Source organism: Grampus griseus (genome assembly GCF_964374135.1).
Source record: "Grampus griseus genome assembly, chromosome: 4".
NCBI classification, from domain to species: Eukaryota; Metazoa; Chordata; class Mammalia; order Artiodactyla; family Delphinidae; genus Grampus; species Grampus griseus.
The window spans coordinates 24,481,036-24,503,216 of record NC_138997.1 but is presented as its reverse complement, the minus strand read 5'-3'; the positions used below and the strand labels follow the sequence as shown (position 1 = coordinate 24,503,216).

Below are 22,181 nucleotides of genomic sequence, written 5' to 3'. Positions count from 1 at the left end.
TGTGTGTGTGCTTTGTTTCCAACAGCTGCCAGCCGGCTAGTGTTCCTTCAGCCCTATAAACTAGCAGGGGTAGAGAGAAGGGTGCTGAGCTTTACGTGAATCCAGAAGGTCTGAGAATATCTGCTCTGGCCCACCTAATGTTGCAGAGATAGGAAAGGAATGAAGTGGAGGATCATGGTCAGGAAAGCAAAAGTATGAGCAAGATACTTTGTATAATCTATGGAGTATGGTCTTAAAATTTCAGATTGGAGTAGACCTGGCAATAGAGAAATGCTACCCAGAAACAAATCACAGAATTATGGTCTCCATGTCTGCTTCAACTTATGAAATGTATGTACTTTTACAATTTATGTAAAAGTAACATATAGTAACTGCTAAAACATACCATGTGCTCATCAATTAATAAATAACACAAAACCAGTTGCCCAAATCATGTACTAGGCACAGTTGCTCGGGGAAAAAAAAGATCGGAATAATAAACTTCACATTTTGCCTTGGATTTGAGAAAATGGAATCCACTAAGAGATCTGGGTATAAAATCCCACACATGACTACATTACTTCATCTGTTTCTAATAATATTTGAGATGACACTGATGAAATTATCAAACACAAGCCAAATGCCCAAGATAATATTTGGGAAATAAGTTCAATATCTAAACTCCACGTCCACTTGGCTGTCCCTTGAACTCGGACAGAAGCAAAAGTAGTAACCAAATGCTCTTGCACAACAAAACTTCCACATGGACAGGAGAACGGGGCCCTGAGTGGACTATGGAAAAGCAACTGCGAAGTCAGGGGACATTGCCCTCGCCCCAAGGATCCCTCCCGCAGGAAGTCTCTGCAAACTGCCTCGGTGGCTCTACCCACCACCCACCCTCAGGCACAGATGCTCTGAACTACCTTTTACAGCTTTCAAAGCCTTCTTCCTTCTTTTCAATGTCATACACATCTCTCCCCCACACCAAAAGCAGGAGAGAACCATCCAGACTAGGATCACAAACTTAAAGTAACTATGCACAGCAGTACATCTGTATCATCGTGAGTCATGGGACGCATATGTGCTAATTTTCCTCTTAGTCTTGACTTTCCTTTTGAATTTGCTTTCCCTGGCCTACCTTATTAGTTATACTTTCTACTTTACTGTAAGTCTTCTTATAAACCAACTTAAATCCTTTGTATGATGAAATATACTACATACTTATATAACTGAACCACCACACAGGCTGGAACACAATGTCCAGATGCGTTGGAGTCCAGCGAGCTTTTCTGTGGCCACTCTCAGGCTTGTAAGAGTTGGCTGCATCTCCCGTCCACACTTCTATCATTCAATTTAGCACACTGTGCTGTACTCACATGCCCATCTTTCTCTGGCAGACCCAGTTCCTGAGGAGTTGTACATGGGCCCCAGATGTCTGAGTGAAGAGGAATTTAGATGTAGATGATGAACACAGGGTGTGACGGTTAATTTTATGTGTCAACCTGAGTGGGCTGAGGGATGCTCAGAGAGCTGGTAAAACAGTATTTCTGGTTGTGTCTGTGAGGGTATCTCCAGAGGAGATAAGCATTTGAATTGGTAGACTGAGTAAGGAAGATCACCCTCACCACTGTAAGTGGACGTCACCCAATTGCTGAGCACCTGAACAGAACAAAAAGGCTGGGTCACCTATCTTCTCCTGCCCTCGGATACGGTGCTCCTGCTTCCCAGGCCTTTGGGCTAAGACTGGGACTTCCACCATCAGACTTGCTGGTTCTACAGCTTGCAGACAGCAGATCATAGGACCTCTCGGCCTCCATACTCATATGAGCCAGCTCCCATAATAAACCTATAATATATAATAGACTTTTTTAAAAACTCTTTTTTTTTTTGGCTGGGCTGTGAGGCTTATGGGATCTGAGTTCCCCGACTAGCGATTGAACCCGGCCCCTCAGCAGGGAAAGCGCCAAGTCCTAACCACTGGACTGCCAGGGAAATCCCAATAGTAGACTTATTAATAGGATAATTAATAAATTAATTTAAATTTTGTAGGATCCTATTAAATATATAGGATCTAGGTATAAAATATATATATGTATATATATAATATATAAGATCTATATATATAATATATATGTGTGTGTATGTATATATATAGATAGATAGATCGATCGATCGATCCTATTGGTTCTGTTGCTCTGGAGAACTCTGACTATAATATACAGGTCATAATGCTTTATTTTAATTTTTGTAGTTGATATTGTTGCTAATTAATCCTAAATCTTCAAAACACTTGTCACCATCGTATCCTGGTATCTGGTTTACAGCGTCAGTCACCAGACTCCTAGATACAGCCACTCAGATAAACTTGAAGGAAAAGTCAATACGTCCCCCCACCCATCACCATCCTCCGAATGGATGTACTAATACAAAGACTTAAAAAAAAAAAAAGGCACTTTAATTAGATAGAGGTTTTTGTCATCCTTGGCTCATGTAAAAACACATTCACAACATGAAGAAACACATTAAAATTTTTTGATTTAAATTTTTAAATATTAATTTTATTAAATCTTGATCCTTGAGTATATGTCCGTCTAATATTCCGTGTGACAATATAAAAGTACTCACAGAGCACCTCTGCTACATGCCAAAACACAACGGTTGTTGAGGAAAAGCACTCAATGTGACTGAGTCGCAGGCTGCACTAGCTGCTTTTTCAGGGAATCACCATTTTTAAAATTCAAATAATGGCAGATTCACATGCAGCTGTAAGAAGTAACAAGAGAAATCCTGCCTACCCTCTTACCCAGTTTCCTCAAATGGTAACATCCTGCAAAACTATAGACCGTCATCACAATCACGACACTGACACAGGCAAGATACAGAACACTTCCATCAACCCAAGGGTCCCTCCCCAATGTTGCCCTTTTATAGCCACACCTACTCCCCTCCTGCCCCCAGCAACCACCAACTCATTCTCCATTTCTATGATTTTAAGGCCTTCTTCTTAAGGTAAAATTTACCAAGCCAGGAATTACCTGGTGACTGAGGCAGCCAAAGGGGCAAAACTTGCATTCGGTCAACAGGTGAAGAGGATTTTAGGTGTATTTTAAACAGCTGGAGCCATGCTGCTGAAAATGGAAGAAGCACCAGGAAGTGAACAGCAGGGTATTACTTTAAAGATCAAACTGAAATCTCAGAATTTCAAGCTCAGGATCAATATGGCCTTGCAAGTGGATGAAGTTCAAAGTACAGATGATAATTCTCAGGAACCACGTGAAAAACATTAAAAGAAAAAAAAGGCCGAATGACAGGAAGTCTCCATGAAGACATTTTAATGGCGGCAGATAGCAACTGAATAGCCTTCTCATACCACATTGAGATGACTGACTTTACCCTGTCAGCATTTGCTTTGGTAAAGAAAAAGAAAACCGCCATTTAACCCAACCACTAATAAGTAGCCTGGACTCTAAAGGCTACCCAAAGTCCAAGTAAACAGTCACCTGTTACATCATCAGCAGGGGCACGGTCTTCAGAAACTGCACGCACTTCCTCTTTCCTGTAACTATCCACACACTTGCAGAAAAAGAAATTCTTACCACTTTCTACTTTCCCACAGATGCATTTTTCAGTAATGGCCAAGGTGCTTTACTACCTTTCACCAAAAGGAAGGTTCGTCCCTCTCACACTCTCTCCCATCATTGCCTATGATGAGCACAAGTTGTTGCAAAGTGTTTCTGTAACTTTCGGTTTTTTCCCCACCACAATGTTTAGACTCTTTTATTTATAACAAAATTAATGGCACAGGTAAAGAAAAACTACGTTTACTTAAATCCATTAAAATTATTTTTGGTCAAAGAAACAGAGACAGTAAAAGATACCCCAAAGAACAATTATAAAACTTCCACTGGGCCAAACAACAAAGCATTCCTTCCTCCCCTCACTCCTCCACACCCTTTAAGACACCTTTATCACACTGTGTCAGAATGCTAATCTTGATGAATATCAACAGGAAGGGAAATTCTGGAAAGAGCAAGTCAGTTTTATACCCCTAACAAGATGCTAAGTTAAAAATGATGAAGGATTTCAAACTGTAACTCATTAGCATCTCTTTTCAATAAGAGACTTCATCTTGTCAGCTGGACGTGACCTGCCTGGATACCTTAAACCAGTGGTTCTCACACTTTAGCCTGAATCAGAATCACCTGGAGAGTTTGTCCAAACAGATTGCTGGCTCCATCCCCAGAGTTTGATTCAGTAGGTCTGTGGAAGGATCTAACAATATTCGTTTCTACAAAGTTCCCAGGTGATGCTGATGCTGCTAGTCTGAGGACCACACACTTTGAAAACCACTGCTCTAAATCTAGAGACTCCCTCCCAATTTCCGCGGAAGTTTTCTCTGGAGATCCCAAAAGGGGCCTTAGCAGAAAATAACAAGTTTGGGAGACCTATCTTATGCTTAAACTGTTAAATTGCTCTTTGAAATACTTTATCTGAGGTAAAATAGTTACAGAGTTCAGAGTAATTCAGTGTTGAGCTGCAGTGTCCGCAGCTTAGACTTCCAGACCCCTTTTTTCCTATTTCACGGAAACAACAACCAGGTGTGCTCCATGCTGCATTATAGAGGGAAAATGCCTACTTAACTCTGGGACTGTGAGGGGCTGAGGCCCCACTGCACTTTGATTTAGAGGGGCTTCTCCCCATATGGTGCAGGGGCTGCTTCACGGTGGTCTCTGGAAGAAGTCCAGTTACTCATTCCCACCATATTTTCACTTCACAATATAAAAAATATAAGGAAAATCCTGATATGTTCAAATTCAACAGATATTGGCCTCACGGTTTTTGAGAACTGGTCTGTGCACGGCTCACCAGATTCCTGGCTAAAGGGGAGGATGGAATGATACTTGTGGAGTCTCAGAATGCCCTGTTTTAGCTGGTTTCCCACCTCCTCCCTATCAAGTAAATTATTAAGAGCAACAAAATCACCTCAGCGTTAACTTTTAAAAATCCTTTCCATCTGTGTCAGATAGTAACGGCAATGAAATGGACACGAAAGGGAAGATGATGGCTGGAGGACATAAACAAATTGAAAGCTCATCTCTAAACAAACAAACAAAAAGACCATACAGAGAAACTAAAAGAAGTATTTTCATTTAACAGCAAAAATGTATTTAACCATGCTCACTACTAAATGTAGAGATGTTAATAATAAACATGGTCCTTGCCATCATGGAGCCTGATTTACTATCCTGCAAGGAAGACTAACAGTGGCAAATATAAGTGTGAAGAACATCAGGAAGAAATTCAAATTGCTACTATGGGAAACACAGACAGGCATGCGGGGGGAGGGGGCGGGGGGGGGCGGGGGGAGGAGGTATCAACAAAGGCTTCTCAGCAAAGTCGGCCTCCATTAAGCTTAGGCCTGAAGGATAAAGAAGAGTGAACTAGGCAAAGAGGGAGGAGAAACGAGGTACAGAGGAAGAGTGCACTGAGTGTCCCCATATGGCTCAAGCACAAGAAGCATGGAAGGTGGGAAAAGAAGCTGGCGAGGTGGGTGAAGACCAGAACACAGAGCTGTGCGTAAGAGCAATGGGAAGCAGGAAGATTACATGGCCACAGCGCGCATCTTCAAAGAATACTCTCTGTAGTGTGCCGCAGCGTAAGATGAAATGGAGCAGAGTGGAGGAAGGGGTGGCGGGAGAAAATGTATCCATCAGTGTTTTCTCAATACTGAACCTTGGCTGTCTGACACACAGATCACTTAATTTATATGGACCTCAGTTTTACCATTTGTGAAGTGGGATTAGAATCTTCCCCGTGTACCTCTTAAAGTTACCATGGGGATCTAAAAACCAAGTACCTAAGGAATCCTGTTTGTACATATTACACACTAAAATTTACATCACAGTGGGTGTGACAAGCAGTAAAGAATGTCTAGATTAGAACAAGGAGAATTCTGCAAGATCGCTGGAAAAAAGCAAGTACAGTCCTAGCCATGAACAACTGTAACAAGATGTAACTTTTAAAAGGATACAATAAAACCCAAACAGTTACCTACAAATAAATCTCAGAAAAGATGTGCAAGAACTTTATGGAAGAAACTTAAAATACCTAAATAAGGCTTCCCTGGTGGCGCAGTGGTTGAGAGTCCGCCTGCCGATGCAGGGGACACGGGTTCGTGCCCCGGTCCAGGAAGATCCCACGTGCCGCGGAGCGGCTGGGCCTGTAAGCCATGGCCGCTGAGCCTGCGCATCCGGAGCCTGTGCTCCGCAGCGGGAGAGGCCACAACAGTGAGAGGCCCGCGTACCGCAAAAAAAAAAAAAAAAAAAAAAACCTAAATAAATTTACAAAAATACTGCGCTCAAGAAGAGAACTATATCAATCCTTCCCCAAATGAAATCAATGAAATTCCAATAAAATCTCCAGAGGATTTTTCACAGGCCTTGACAAGGTAATCCTAAAGTGTGTAATATAGAAATCACACATCAATGATGTTGAATGAATATAGCAAATTGTAGAAGGATACTCCGATATCATTATATAATACCTTTAAATATACAAAATTGACAGTACATACTGTCAAGGATTCAAACACATACAGAATTGCTGTATAAAAGCACGCATGGGAATGATGAACTTCAAACTTAACCATCAAATTCAGGACAGTAGTTACTGAAGGCAACTGGGTGGTGGATACAAAGATGTTTATTATTATTATTCCCTAGTCCTTAAACTCTTCTTCAATATTCCGTAAGAAACCAGAATGCCTTTTATTTGAGAGCCATGTTATTACAGGATCTAGCTTAGTAGTTCCCAAACACCAATCCAACAGCTCCCATCAGCCCCACCTGGAGTACCTGTTAAAAACACGGATTACCAGGCTAGGCCAGAATCAGAATTTCCGGGGGGGAGCCACGTGAAGCTAACGCACAGCCTCATTTGGGAACCCTTGGTAACCAACAGCTATTAATAACTAATCCATCAACAAAATTTTTCCAATCTGACGATGAGATATCTAGGGTCTTGAGATTGCCTGATCACTTTCCAATTGATGCAACTGTCTAGAATGTGGACTCTAATTTGAGGGCAAAACCAAGTAAATTTTGAAGTGTATCCTTTACTGTGCTTCTCCTCCTGCCCACCGGCCAAGGTCATATATGTAAAAACTAAGAAATATCTTATAAAGTAATAGTATCAAATGATTCCACAGCAGAACATAATTCCTTCATATCCTCTACAGGGAAGATGCCATAGTGAAATTCCACTGGAGATGATAAAAATTGCTATTTTTAAGGATAAAGTTGCCAAGTCACTAGCAACTGCCCTCAAGTAGGTAGACAGTAATGCCATGCTTCTTTCCTTTCCTGTCCCTCACAATAAAATCATAGCTAAATTTGTCTAGAGAAATGCACAGAGCCAAAGGGAAACATAAAGAATAAATTTAGAAAGAAAACAATTTATTACAAGTTAGAGGTATTAGTACCGGGATAACAGTTTTCACAGCCCCGCTCCTAAGAAATAAGATTAACTAGAGACTATGCTGTTAGAACGTATGACATATTCAAGGGCGGACAAATGTAACTTTTCCCCTAATATTTGAAAATTACAACTAAAAACATGGAAAGGAATGATTTTGAGAAACAATACAAATCTGCTAAACGCATCAACATAAAAGGGCTCACTTACCAGGGCTTTCTACTCGCTTATAGTGGTAGGGATTGATGCACACCTCCTTCTGCTTGGAACCAAAAGGAAACTCACAGCATTCCAGTGGTTTTAGTTCATGGTGGCTCTGAAGGTCAGGCCAGCGCCACACACGGCAGTAAATGACGTGAGGCAGCCCCTTGCGGTGGGAAACTTGCAGCCTGCCGTCCAGGGAGCGGGGAATGGTGACACAGTTACTAGGCTGCCCTGGACAGCTCAAGGCCTTTTCCAGTTCCTCCATGGCACCTTTCTTTTTCTTCAGTTTTTTCACCAAAGCGTCAACAGCTTTCTCTGCCCATTTTTCTTCTTCATCACCCTGTTTCCACCCAAGCAGTCTCTTCACAGCTGGACTTGTGAAGGAAAACAAACTTGTCACGTTCATGATGGCACCACGTACACTCCTTGTGGATGGAGAAAGAAAGACGTCCCCAAATGTGAAAGGAGAGCAGAAGAGGTTTCACTTTATTTACATAGGATTCTCCTTAGCTTCTTCGTGCTGAGGTCCTGAAAAGTAGAAATCACCATTCCTAGTGTTTTCAAAAGTAACCCAAAGTCAGCACCTAGAAAAGAAAAAAGGGAAAAAGATGTTTAAAATCATCTCTAGCACAAAATCACAATTTATTAAACAATTACCACGGGCCAGATACTATTTTAAGCACTTTTATGTATTACAGTATGCTATGGGCTGAATTATGTCCCCCCCTAAAACTCACGTTGAAGCCCTCACACCCAGTGTGACTGTATTTGGAGATGGGGCCTCTAAGGAAGTAATTAACATTAAATGAGGTCATGAGGATGGGGCCCTGATCTAATTGGATTGGTGGCCTTATAAGAAGAAGAGAGAGATTTCTCTCTCCCTCCCTACGGTGGCCTTATAAGAAGAAGGGAGAGATTTCTCTCTCCCTCCCTACATGTGCACCCACTGAGGAAAGGCCTTCTTCATAGAGGCAGCTGTCTGCAAGCCTGGAAGACAGCCCTCACCAGAAACCAAACTGGCTGGAGCCTTCATCTTGGACTTCCTAGCCTCCAGGACTGTGAGAAATACATTTCTACTGTTTAAGCCACTCGGTCAGTGGTATTTTGTTATGGCAGCCCAAGCAGACTAACACAGTATTTAATCCTTTAAATAATTCTTTCAACTAGGTAGTACCATCATTGCCATTTTACAGATGAATAAACTGAGATACAGCTTTAAAAAGGAGTATGTTACTGTTTACATGAGTTCTGAGATAGAAGCAACAGACCCCTTAGTGCAAAAAAAGTTCAAGTTCTCAACAGATATTGTGATGTTTTATATTTAGATTCATTTATAGGCTCTAAGATATATATTTCAAAATACACCTCAATCAACAAAAACTGAAAGCAAAAGGAAATAATAAAAATGCAATAGTCTTAACATCTATTTTGGGCTGTTCCTCAAGTATGTCTTACGCTATAAAAAAGGTAGTTATATTTACACTATGTAAATGTAGCAACATTTTAGGGTATTTATTCAGTAAACCAGTAAACAAGCCTATGCCTATGGGCTATCAGGCAAGTCAGGTAGGAAATTTACCCCCTACTTTTTCAAATTTGCTTTTTATTTACATGAAAGGAATGAAGCACGTGAACACATACTGTACCAAATACTTTTGTCAAGTTGTCTCATTTAAACTTTCTAGTTACTCTTCACCAGATAAAAACACAAACGGTGAAAAAGATTAAAGATGATAACTTTGTACCAAGTACGGCTAAGATTCAGTAGCAGGTATCAAACCAACCTCCTCCCCAAAGTAACTATAAAAGCTGAATAAAATACAAATGAACAAATCAGGGGAAAAACCCCCCAACTTTTTAAATGTATCAAAGAGCAACCAAAGTACGCAGGACATGAGGGGCCAAGATGCTGGAGAGCTGTGAAAAGCAATGAAATAATAAGCTGAACACTCTTCATTGCTTTTCTTCTCAAGGCGTTTAGTTGCCAATGCCTGTGCTGTGAGTAGCCAAGCAGAAAGAGGCTAAAGAACCAAACAGAGATTTCAGTAGTCTCACAGTGCTGAGGAGAGAAAAAAAGAGAAAAAAGAAAAATGGAGTTGAGGGCCTGGTAAACATACCAGACTTTCAGTTGAGACCCCTGAAGAGGTATGCCCTAGTGTGCAAGGGTAAAACTGAAATGGACCAGTGTTTACAAACACTGAAACACAGCCTAGAATCATCTTAATAGAATCATCTTAACACTAGACTGGAACAAGATGATGGGAAAAGAGGAGAGAAAAACTGTGAGAGAGGAAATATTTGTAGATACTGGCCAAAGATTTTCCAAAAGTGACAACAGATGTCTAGCCACAGATTCATGAAGGCCTACAAATCCAAAGAAGGAGAGACGGAAAGGTATCCACAAGTTTTAATGCGTCATATCACAGTATAATTGCTGAAACCCTACCACAAAAGTCTTTAAAAAGACACAATACTTTCAAAATGAGTACAATAAGGCTGACAGCTGACATTTCAACAGAAACAATGGAAACCAGATGACAGTGAAATGACATCTTTAGCCTACAAATAAAAAGCTGGAAACTCAGAATTCTATATTTAGTGGAGAAAAATCATTCAAAATGACTGTGAAATAAATATGCTCTCCAACAAACAAAATCTGAGAGAACTGGCTTCCAGCAGGAATTTTCAGGCACAAGGGAAAAGCAAGGAACTGCAGGAAAGAACGAAGAGCTCCAAAAGGATACTGACTTTACAGAACAATTATAGGAATGTCTTGTGGTGTTTAGAATACAGAATTAAAACGCATAACAAATAAAGCAGAAGGGGTAAATGAAGTCAGATTTCTAAGGTCCTTGCCTACCCAGGTTGTGGTAAAGCATTAAAGTATTGTTGATATGTTATGAATTCATGTCATAATAAACAAACAACTGAAAGAATTTAAAAACCACAAAAAGGTAATAGAGGAGTTAAAAATATGGAATTATTTTTTAAAATATGTTTAATCCAAAAAAACTTAAGAAAAAGGAAAAAAGTGCACATAATAGATGGGAAAAATAGAAAACAGTAAGATTCACAGCTAATCCTCAAAGTCTCAAGAATTACTTAAATATCAAGAGACTAAATTTGCCAAGCAAAAGACTGGGGTAGGGGTGGAGACACCACTTAACTATACTGTACTTACAAGAGACACATATCGTCGAATATAAAGACAGAGAATGGCCAAAAGAAAAAAAATATGGAAAGAAATATACTATTCATATTCTAACCAAAAAAGCTCACACAGCTATCGTATCAGGCAAAAGAAGCCGTAAAGTAAGAAGCATCACCAAGGATAAAAGAGGGACATTTCATAACGTTAAGAGTTGATCCACCACAAATACATCACAATCCCAATTTTTTATCCAAGTAATCAGTTTTAAAACACATAAAGCAGAAACTGACAGAATTAAAATGATTAACAATCTTAGTGGGAGATTAACACAGTAAATGACTAAACAGGTAAACAGAAATCAACAGATATAGAAGATTAACAACATGTTTAAAAACTTGACTCAATCGTGTATGCACCCAACAACTATAACATACGTACTACTTTCAAAAACACATGGAATGCTTATCCAAACTGACCACATGAGCCATTAAGCAAATCTCAACACATATCAAAGGAATAAAACCATACAGAATATGTCCTTTGATCACAGTATAACTAAGAATAAATGCCAAAAGTATTGTTATTGAAAATAATTACACTTTTAAATAATGCATGGGTCAAAAAAGAAACTACAGGAGAAATTAGAAAATATTTTAAACTGAATGATTATAAAAATATGACACATCAAAACTTGTAAGATGTAGCTCAATCCATGCTTAGCAGGAAATGGGTTGTCTTAAATGCATATATTAGAAAAGAAAAAAAGCTGAAAACTAATTTTCTATGTATCAAAAGAAAAAAAAAGGAACAGCAAATTAAACCTAAAGACAGTAAAAAGAAATGAGAGCAAAAATTAAATATATATATACAAGAGAGAAAACCTATAAAATCAAAGTTAGCTCTTTGAAAATACGAATAAAATCAAGATATTCCTCTAAAAAAACCTATAAATCAATAAAAGAGAAGGCACAAATTACCAATAACAGGAATAAAAGGGGGAAATCATTACTGATCCTCAGAACTCAAAGGGATAATAATTATGAACAGCTATCATAGCAAACTGTGCATGTCTATAGCTACTTTGTGGTATAGACATACAGCTGTGCATGTCTATAGCTACTTCTTCACTAGAGGAAAATGACTCAGGAATTCTATCTTACTGTCTTCCTAGCTTTGGAACCTAGCCCTGTAGCTGGCACATATCAGAGTCTCAATAAATGTTTGATGAATGATTTAGCTCCCTGAAGGAATCAGAAGGCCAAGTGTGGAGCTTTACTTATTCAACAGGCTGTAGCGGGTCCGTTGTTTCCTTTTGTAAGGTAAAGAGTTTTACCAGTGCTTTGAAGCTGGCGTTATTTTCGTTGAACAGAAAAAGAGAAAATAAAACTATGCTACCATCAAAAGTCACACTTGGTCAGAGTGTACCTCCTGAAATGATCATTTACTTTTACCTAAAGGTTAATTGTGCCAAAGAACAAGAAAGACAACTTCTTTTCCTTGTCCTCTAGCAACAATTTATAAAAGGAATACATTTCTTCTTATTCTGTATGTCCTTTTCTTCAACCCCAAAAACTGCTTTTTTATATTTTGGTCAATGGTTTTCAAATAGAGGGGGCGAGTTTATATCAAAATCACCTGGGGCTGTTTCAAACTCTAGCACTGATGGGTTTGTTATAGAAGGTAAATATGTGGGGAGTTGGGGAGATTAAGGACCACCATTGCAGACCTTTGCTTTAACTGCTCAAAGTGACATTCATTCAGCAAAGCTGCACTGAGTGCCTGCTAAGTACCTACGGTATCCACAGAGGATGGAAGCAAAGATGTCTCCATCCTGAAGAGCCAGTGTGTAAACAGTGAACTCTCTTGAAGCAAACTGGTTCCCCTGCATGCCAAGCTAAAGGACTGTACTGCGGAGTCTTGGGTCAAGTGCAGACCTCAGCAGGAAGGAATGCCAGGACTGTAGCAAGGTGAACCCTGAGTGCAGGAATAGAAGAGGCGGCCCATGTACCATGCATTTGCCCACCCTGAACCAACAATAACACTGTGTGCAAAAGCTATACGACAGGTATAAACGATAACGAATAAAAGCAGAAAAGGAGAGAACAGTTAATTCCAGGGATTTCAGGAAGTTTTCCCAAAGAAGAACTATCAGACAAGCATTAAAGGATGAGCAGAATTTTGCAAAACAACAGAGCTAATATTCTGAGTGATCGCTACTTGATAGACACTGTTCCAAGCACTTTATATCTACTAACTAGTTTAATCTTTGTGACAAACCCTCTTTAGTGAACACTCTTATTTTCCTCATTTTACAGGTAAGGAAAGTGAAATATACAATAGAAAAGTTAAATAACTTGTCCGAGGTTTCATGCGCACAGTTGTAAGTGGTGGGGCCAGAGTGAACCTATGTTGTCTGGCTCTAGAGCCTCAACTTTTAAACCACTTTTGTAAATTACTCATTCTCACCAACATCAGAGAAATGCTAGGGTTCACGGTTGCTGTAGACGATACAAGGCTGATAAAGGCAGGGCAAGACTGTGAAGGGCCTGTCACACATCTCATCCTGTGGACAAATGGAAGGCATAAATCAGGGCATCAGTGTGATTAGATTTATGTTTTAGAAAGACAGCTAAGGTGATATCCTCAATACAAAAGGCTTCTCCGCACAGGGAACAAAAAATGAAAAAAAACCCCTATGTTCTCCAAACACCACAGGGCCAGCTGGGGGGTCTGATGCCACTAAAAACTTTCAAGTGACAAGATCACAAACTCTTGCACATAAATGTGCATATGAAACAAAATACAGGCTGATGACTGATTTTTGCCTACTTGAGTTAAGCATTTTTTTATATTCAAGTCAAACAAGTAACCTACCTCCCATCAGGAACTCAAACGTGTCCATGACACTATGGCCTTGGCAAGGCAACTCATTCTTTTTCTGCCCCTTTTGGTACTTCCTGCTTTAGTTTATGTCAAAAGCTAAGTGGCGTTATCAGTTTAAAGTGCAAAATAAAAACATGAGTCAGCAAACAGAGATTTCCTTCCCTCTTCTCCAAATACAAACATTTCAAAATGACAGAGAAGCAAAAGCATTCATCTGGTAAAGAACCCCCTTAGAAGCCTTAAAAAATAGGGAGATCTTTGTTCCGGCAACTTCACTTCTAGAAATTTACTCTAAGGAAACACTCTGCACTGGAAAGGTAAAAAAGTTTTTGCATAATGATTTTCATTAGAGCATTCTTTATTATAAGGAAAAAAAAGTATCTAAAAGTTGGAAAATAAGTAAGATGTAGTATAATCCACTCAACGGGATATTACGTAACCCTTAAAAAATTATGTTCATAAAAATAACTGGGAAAACACCTTAAGCAGAATGTAAAATGGTATATACAGCATGAACAACTATGTAAATATACCAAAATAACGGTATACATAACATGAACAACTATGTAAATATACCAAAGCATGTAACGGTGGCCGGGTCTGGAAGGGTAATAATCTCTCTCTCTCCCCTACTTGTTAAAACTTTTCAAACATTCTTTAATAAAAAACTGTTACTTTGAAAATTTTTAAAAGCCTCTATACACAAATATTTGCAAATTACACACAAAAAAACAAAACCTCAATTCATTAACTCAAGACACATACAAAGTCTACTTATAAATCAGGTTGCATTTACAGTGTGACCCGATTTGGGAAGTAATAAAAATGCAGTTTAGGGCTTCCCTGGTGGCGCAGTGGTTGAGAGTCCGCCTGCCGATGCAGGGGACACGGGTTCGTGCCCCGTTCCGGGAAGATCCCACATGCCGCGGAGCGGCTGGGCCCGTGAGCCATGGCCGCTGAGCCTGCGCATCCGGAGCCTGTGCTCCGCAGCGGAAGAGGCCACAACAGTGAGATGCCCGCGTACCAAAAAAAAAAAAAAAAAAAAATGCAGTTTAAAACAGGGTTCTAAAGTCAGGCCCTTTCCCTATGGAGTCTCGCCCACGGGAAGGATTTCTATTAGCAATGCCAGAATCAAATGAGAAGAATACTTATAATGCTCCTTTCAACCTGGCTCTTGAATTCTGCAGCTTATGTGGTATTCCTTAATGTTAAAAGGAAAAAAGGAAGAAGCTGTAAAATACCTTTAACTGCTGTGAGACTCGCTCTATACTGAAAGAAAACCTCATTAGCCAATTGCACAACAACGGCATTTTCTTCATCTTCATCTAGCAAAGAAACATGTAATTATCCAACTGTGTGAATATCAACAAAATACACTCTCTGCCATGCCTCAGATCCCAGATTCCCACTGAAAGTTTTAAAAGGAAATTATTTTAATTTGTATCTGAAGCACAATAAAAAGGCGGGAGGGGGGAGTTGCCAAGTGCTACAAACCAAGTACCTTTAACAGAAGGAGGAGGAGAGGAGACAGACAATGGCCAGTCGCCCTCTACAGCTTCAGACCAGTGCTGTTACAGTTCCTGCACTGGCACGCAATTCAGTGAACTAGACAAAACGACTGAGGGAATAATGAAATGATTCAATAAAATCAGCATGAAATACAGGCTCCAAAAAAGTGACTGGGGGGAAAAACATCAAAGACTCCCTGCTAGTACCTTAAAAAAAAAAGGAGATAAATGGTCTACCGTCAATGAAGCAAGCAACTCTCCCCCACCCCCGACTTCTTGTTCTTTGGTTCATTACTGTCTTAACTCTAATGGTAAAACATCAAGGCATAAAGATCAAAAGAATCAAGGAACTAAACGCAGGGGTATTGATTAACTTCGCTTTGGAACTGTGTAACTGTTGGATGTGTTACTTAAGAAAAACGAAACTTTACAAAAATTATCTTTCTGTAAAAAAATGCCTGATCCATTTTGCGGGGGAAACAAGTATTTCCAAGTGACTAAATAAACTGTAGGCATATTTCCTGACTTATACCACTAGCTCTTCTTAAACAGATGATCTTGTGAAGAAACAGAAAAAGTAAGACTAGCTCCTAAAGAAGAGCTACTGTGCGGCTTTAGAGAAATCACAAGCAAACTACATGATTTCTGTAGTTCGGTAGTTGTATCTAAATTATTTCACCAAATACCTCACCAGAATGCCATGGAGGTGTAAAGTACATCAGAGGTGTGTTGTATAAAGTGACTGGCGGCAATATTAATTAGTTCTGTGGAAAGGTATGTGTCATCTAGCCTAACATCCGATTTCAGATAGGATTCAAGGCCTGATGAGAACTCTTGCCTCCCCCAAGATGCTTAGCTAAATTAAAACATCAAAAAGAGTCAGAAAGTTAACATACCAGGGGAAACAGGGGAAAAAACGAGTTAAAATTTGCTACACAAGTATAATGCCATCACAATGAAAATAAAAACGGAGATGGGTTTTCTCCAGCTATTTCAGTCTCAGAAAATATCTCAAAGCAACGATGGTCTGTGATTCTGTGACGTCGTTTCAACAAATAACCTGTTCAAATGTTTCTATTCCCCGGTTACTGCAATTAGGAACTCATCTGGCTTTGGGATACTTGTCTTGAAGGAGAAAACAGGTGAAGTCCCTCTGCATTTCCTTTTCCTGTTTTAAACTAGCAGTTAGTCCTGGACCTTCACTCAACATTTCTCAATTTCAAACGGGTCAAATGTAGCTTAATAAAGCTCACCACTAACCAAAATAAAGGGGGAAAAAAAATCCTAGAACAAGAAGAAAATGAGGATGAATAAAACCTCTCTCCATTTCTTTTACAGACTTGAAAGCGCTTTTTAAACTACCTACTTCTTTGCTGAGAAGTTGGGCTAACAGGAACTCTACTCTGATTGAATCCTCAGAAAAAGAAAATATATTTAAACCAAGTCCCTACACAAGAAAGCGATACGAAGATCCACTGGTGGGTAGGGACAGATTGGGAGTCTGGGATTGACGTACAGACTGCAGTGTTTAAAATGGATAACCTACAAGGACCTAACTGTATTGCAGAGGGAACTGTGCTCAATATTCTGTAATAATCTAAATGGGAAAGGAATTTGAAAAAGAATAAAAAAATTAGAAAACATTTTTTAAATAATACTTTTTACAAAAAAAAAAAGATCCACTGGCAATCGCAGAATTCTGCTGGTCTTACAGCAAAGTCCTGCCGTCACAAACATTCAGAAGGCAGACTTCACTGTCCTGAGCCTCTTACTATAAAGCCTTGTTTCGGTTACTTCCAAACATTTCCCAACTTTCCAAATGTCAGTTTGATGACACAGAATAGCTAGTTTGCCTCTTTTTCATTAAAAAATTGTTTTCAAGGTTAATTTTCCAAGTCTGGAGAAACTAGGGGGTGAAGGTGGAAGAGTGGACCAGCTCTTGAAAGCTATTTTTCATAATGAAGTCACGCAGGTACCGGTGCCTTTAAAACACAGGCACTAACAGACAGTCTACCAGTCTCTCAGGTGTGACCTGAGGGACATGCTGGCAAGGGCTGCCGTGATGTGGTCTCTCAACAGTGTTAAGTGAGTAGGAATCTTAGGAATCAAAAAGAAGAGCTCACCACCTACCAGTTGGAAGTTCATCGTGAGCGGTGACATTTCGACCAAAAGCAGCATCCCCTTCATGACAATGAAGCAAGGAGTTTAGGGATGTCGCACTTAGATGCGTCTCTAAGGACAGGGCCGTAGTTTATGCATTCAGTTGCACCAAGTATGCTATTTAATATATGTTCGTTGTGTTAGAAAATTCTTCAAGACAAGAACTCTTTCTGGTTCTGCTCTGCATACACAAGTCCTTCCATCCTGACAAATTCTGGCTGCTGACAGGGCACCTGGTCAATTTTTCTTAGTCACAGAGCTTCCCTTATAGAGTAACAAGTGTCAGTTCTGTTTTGTTTCACGAGACGATTACTTGTTTAGTTAAAGTAGACTGGAGACACTTAGAAGTTTTCTTGCTGTCCTCAACTTCAACAAACAAGCTTGCCTTATTGCTACATCTCCTTACCACTTCTCTAGAAGTTGTATAACATTCCTTAATCCCCCTGAATCCCTGTTCTCGAATTCATGCTTGTAATGGAAAGCTGTCCTTCAGCACGTGGTAGCCTTTCAAGATATCCAGGTCCTAAAGGCCTCACTCTGATAAATCTCATCTGCAGTCACCTCAACTCAAAAATTGTATAGACTCATTTGGCTTGCAAGTGCTTACTCCTCAAACACTGGGAACTGCAGAGCAGGGACATGTGCAAGTTCAACTGTACAGACTATAAGTGGAAAAAGTATACAGTCGTCTCTTAGAAAAAACTCTTCGCTTTGAGTCATTGTTATCGTAGTATAGCAATTTTACTGATTGCAAAGCACGCTAAATGCGGTAAATTCCCATAAGCGACCAGTGAGGAATGATTCAATCGTTAACAAATGAAATTATTTTAATTGAGCTATTACCTTATGCAAGGATTATATTGGTCGTTTTTACAAACACGATCGTATTGACTTCTTATAGCAATCTTTCAAGATGTATAGCATTCTCTCAGTTTTAGTAATAAACCTAAGGATCAGAGGTTAAGTACCTGTTTCAAGATCATATTCTAGTAAGTGGTAGATTTACACTTGAAACCAGAACAGATACTAAAGTCTATGAATCAGGTTAAGAAAAAAAAAAAAAAAATCAGTAATTCAAATGCCAAATTCACAAATGAAAATGGAATAGGCCGAAGGGCGGAAAAAAACTGTCCCTTTTATTTAAAAAAGAAAAATACTCTGCTGTATTTCATTTTTTGGAACATTTCTCCTTCTCCACTGATCTGGCAGGTGTTATTTATGACAACAAACACGCACATCTGTAGGGGTGAGCTGACACCCACAAGGCAGGACAGCCTGAACCCTCTCCCTATATTTAGATCCTCCAGCTCCGGGCTTAATTGAATAATTTAATCAGGACCCTCTAGAAGGGAAACACATCCATATTCATCACAGGCATCAAAGGAAACATCTTTACAAGTTATATCCTTTTACAAACCAACATATGGTCTCACGCCATTCTCCCAATTGTTGAACTCCTCCTCTGGGAAGAGCATGGAATTTTCTTTCTTTTTATCACTTGAAAAAATCACTTCCCTCCTAATTCAGTAAAACTGGGTGGAGGCCACTTCCTCCACAGGTGAGAGAAATAAAACTTGTTGCTCTGTCATTGTCAGGAATTTTAAAGTGAACCATTTATTTTATGTGCTTTCCAAATGGAAACAAAAGGCAGGCGAAATCTAGAGTAAGCAATCAGGGCAGTCTCCAGGCTTTCAAATAAGACCCCCACCATGTTTCTGTCATTTTGAGATGCTTCTAAATGAGAGAGCAGGAGTCCTTCACTTGGAATGAAAGAAGATAGGTCTGAAGAGCAGCTTTCCACTTAGCAGCTGCTCTCTGAACAAAACACCTCTCTGAGCCTCAATTTGCTCTTCCATGAAATTTTGATTCCACCACCTACCCCCCGCTGGGCTGGCATCAGCCTTAAATAGGGATACGTAAAGTTGATTTGAAAATTATAACATGCTGAAAAATGTAACATATTTACAGAGCTGGTTCACAATAAGCTAATTATAATATTTTGTTTATACAAAAAAAACAAAGTTTGTGTCCTAGCTTTTGTCTGTCCAGTGAAGTTCTAACTTTGTCCAAAAAAGGAAAGAAAACGATAAAAAGAAAGGCTGATAACCACTACAGTCATTCAACTCATTCGACAAACACCCACAACATGCCAGTCACTATTCTAAGCACTGGGACACAGGGCTGAACAAGAGACAGAAACAGCTTTTTCTCTTTTTAAAAACGATCATGCCTTCATGGGACCTACATTCTTGTGGTCAGGGAAGGCCTCACTGAGAAGGTGATATTCCAACAGAAGCCTGAAAAGGTGAGGGACGGAGCCACGTGGATATCTAGGGAAGCACGTCGCAAGCAGAGGGGGAGCAACGGCAGAGGCCAAGAGGCAAGAATATGCCTGAAATGTTCCAGGGGCAGCAAGGAGTCCAATGTGACTGGGATGGAGAGAGCGAGGGGAGGGGAGGTCGAAGCAGACAGACAGGAACGCCGCAAGGATTCTGTAGCTTCCCCTCTGAACTGAGACGAGAACCGCTGCGAGCTGGGAGCAGAGATGCCAACGTGATCTGACTTCTAGCTTAACAGGCTGACTGTGGTATGGCTGGGCTGAGAACTGTCTGAAGGCATGGAAGGAGGAGGAGTGATAGGAGTGGGAAGGAGGAAAGAGACCAGCTACAAAGCTATGGCAAAAAAAAAAAAAAAAAAAAGCTATGGCAATTGTTACAGCTCAAGATGATAAAGGTTTAGGGGCTTCCCTGGTGGCGCAGTGGTTGAGAGTCCGCCTGCCGATGCAGGGGACGCGGGTTCGTGCCCCGGTCCGGGAAGCTCCCACATGCCGCGGAGCGGCTGGGCCCGTGAGCCATGGCCGCTGAGCCTGAGCATCCAGAGCCTGCGCTCCACAACAGGAGAGGCCACAGCAGTGAGAGGCCCGCGTACCGCAAAAAAAAAAAAAAAAAAAGATGATAAAGGTTTGGATCAGCCCAGTAGAAGTGGTCAGATCCCAGCTACTGCGTATTCTGAAGGTAAGCTATGAACAAATAACACTTTATTGCTTAAGTAAATGAGGAAAATAATTAAACATAAAGTTGGTGAAATCTGTTTAAATTTTAGAAGTGCAAAATCCCGTATTATGGGTCTATGAGCCTGAGTACCTGAGCTGGGGTCAAAGGTCACTGGAGAAGTAGACCGAGAATGATCATAGGAGCAGCAGGAAGGGAATAAAGACACTGAAATCCTGTAGGAATTAGGGTGGAGGGTGGGCAGTGAGGCAGTGAGTGAGTAACAAGGAGGGGAAGTGTGGTATAACCTGACAGGATGGTCAAAGGTGGGTGTTTTCATGGAGGATGGTGGGAGAATGGTCTGGAGGAGACAATTAGGAGGCCCCTACCTCCAGCAGGCCCGGTGGTATGAGGGTGATGAGAGAAAACAGCTGCAGAAACAGCTACAAGGGAAGCAGTATCCTCAGATGCGTTTGATCTGTGTTCAAGATCATCCATGTTCCACATAACCCAGGTATCTAACGATAATGGAACGATTAAATAAATTATAGTACATCCGACAATGATGTAACTGTCCGAAAAAAGGTGGGGGGGAGGACAGCCTTTCATGTCTAACATGGAAAGAAAACCGTACTGTAATTGTTCAGTTAAAAAAAGCTAGAGAACCATACACATAGTACAATCCCATTTTAAAAACACAAATAGAAATGAAACCTGCACATGTATAATATATGCACACCTTTAAAAGCCTGGAAGGAAATAAACAAATCTGAACAAGTGGTTGCCTTTAGGAGTGAGCTGGCAGGAGGGGAGTTCAGGAAAGCAGACCATTTTTATTTACAACCAATTACGGTTTTCAATTTTAAGACTCTAACAATAAAAACAAATAAAAACTGAAAGTAGGTAAGAGGTTTATTCTACACGGCTCCAGGAGACAGTATTATGACCAACAGGTGACAAGATTTATCGTTTTACGAAGGAAAAAATAATAGAAAGTGTCTCTGCCCAGAATGGAATTATCACTGAACTAGGATTTTCAGAGAAATGTATTCCAATGTATGGGGTTGGGACATATGACCTAATTCTGGGTGAATATGATATGGGTGGGAATGTACTTTTTTATTATACAATTCAGCCACATGATCAAAAAATTCAATTTTACAAAATGGCATATTATAACAAAAAATTCAGTTTCCTCTCCGTTCTAGTTCCTAGTCCCCTTTCCATTAACAATTCAAATCTCCTTCCAATTTTTCAGGGCATGAATTTCTTACCAGAGAAATGTTTTGTATTACTCAAATATCTCAAAAGCAATTTGGTCCTGTCCCTTTTCCAGTATGTAAATCTGTTATCTGGAAGAATAAAATGACTTCTCAAAATCAAAGTTTACATAACCACCGAAACAAACATTGAGATCAGCCAGATTTCACTCTCCTCCATGATCAATGACACCCTGTTCTCAATCTGCCAAAAACGAAGCTGGACTTACATTCGCTTGGCCACCTCAGAGGAGAATTTGAACAAAGGGCAGCAGCCCTCTTCCAGAACAGTGAGAGCTCCCTCCAACTGAGAGCGAAAAGCAGCAGATGCTCCGTCTTTCACTGCGTTAGGGAAACCATGCTGTGGATACAAGCAAGCATCACCTAGAGAATTAGGTGAGACCAGCACCACCGATCTAGGTCTCTTCTGCCTCAGATCCCTTGTTCAATCCAGTTTCTATCCATTAACCTCCCCTCAGTGAGTTACTGACCAATCGAGATGGAAAAACCTAATAAACAGAGTGCCCTTAGAAGGCTTCAGAACACAAGTTCTCCTCCTTTGTACGTTCAACTA

General features: G+C 40.2%; 1 protein-coding gene across 1 annotated transcript in view; it reads right to left on the bottom strand.

Annotated features, from left to right (window-relative positions):
* SMAD1 (SMAD family member 1) overlaps positions 1–22,181 on the bottom strand; it is a 76,992-nt gene that overhangs the window by 38,690 nt on the left and 16,121 nt on the right. Inside the window, exon 2 of the mRNA XM_082653276.1 lies at positions 7,663–8,240. Within this exon, the coding sequence (XP_082509402.1) occupies positions 7,663–8,062 (400 nt within the window). The 5' untranslated portion in view covers positions 8,063–8,240. The remainder of the gene's footprint in view (positions 1–7,662; positions 8,241–22,181) is intronic.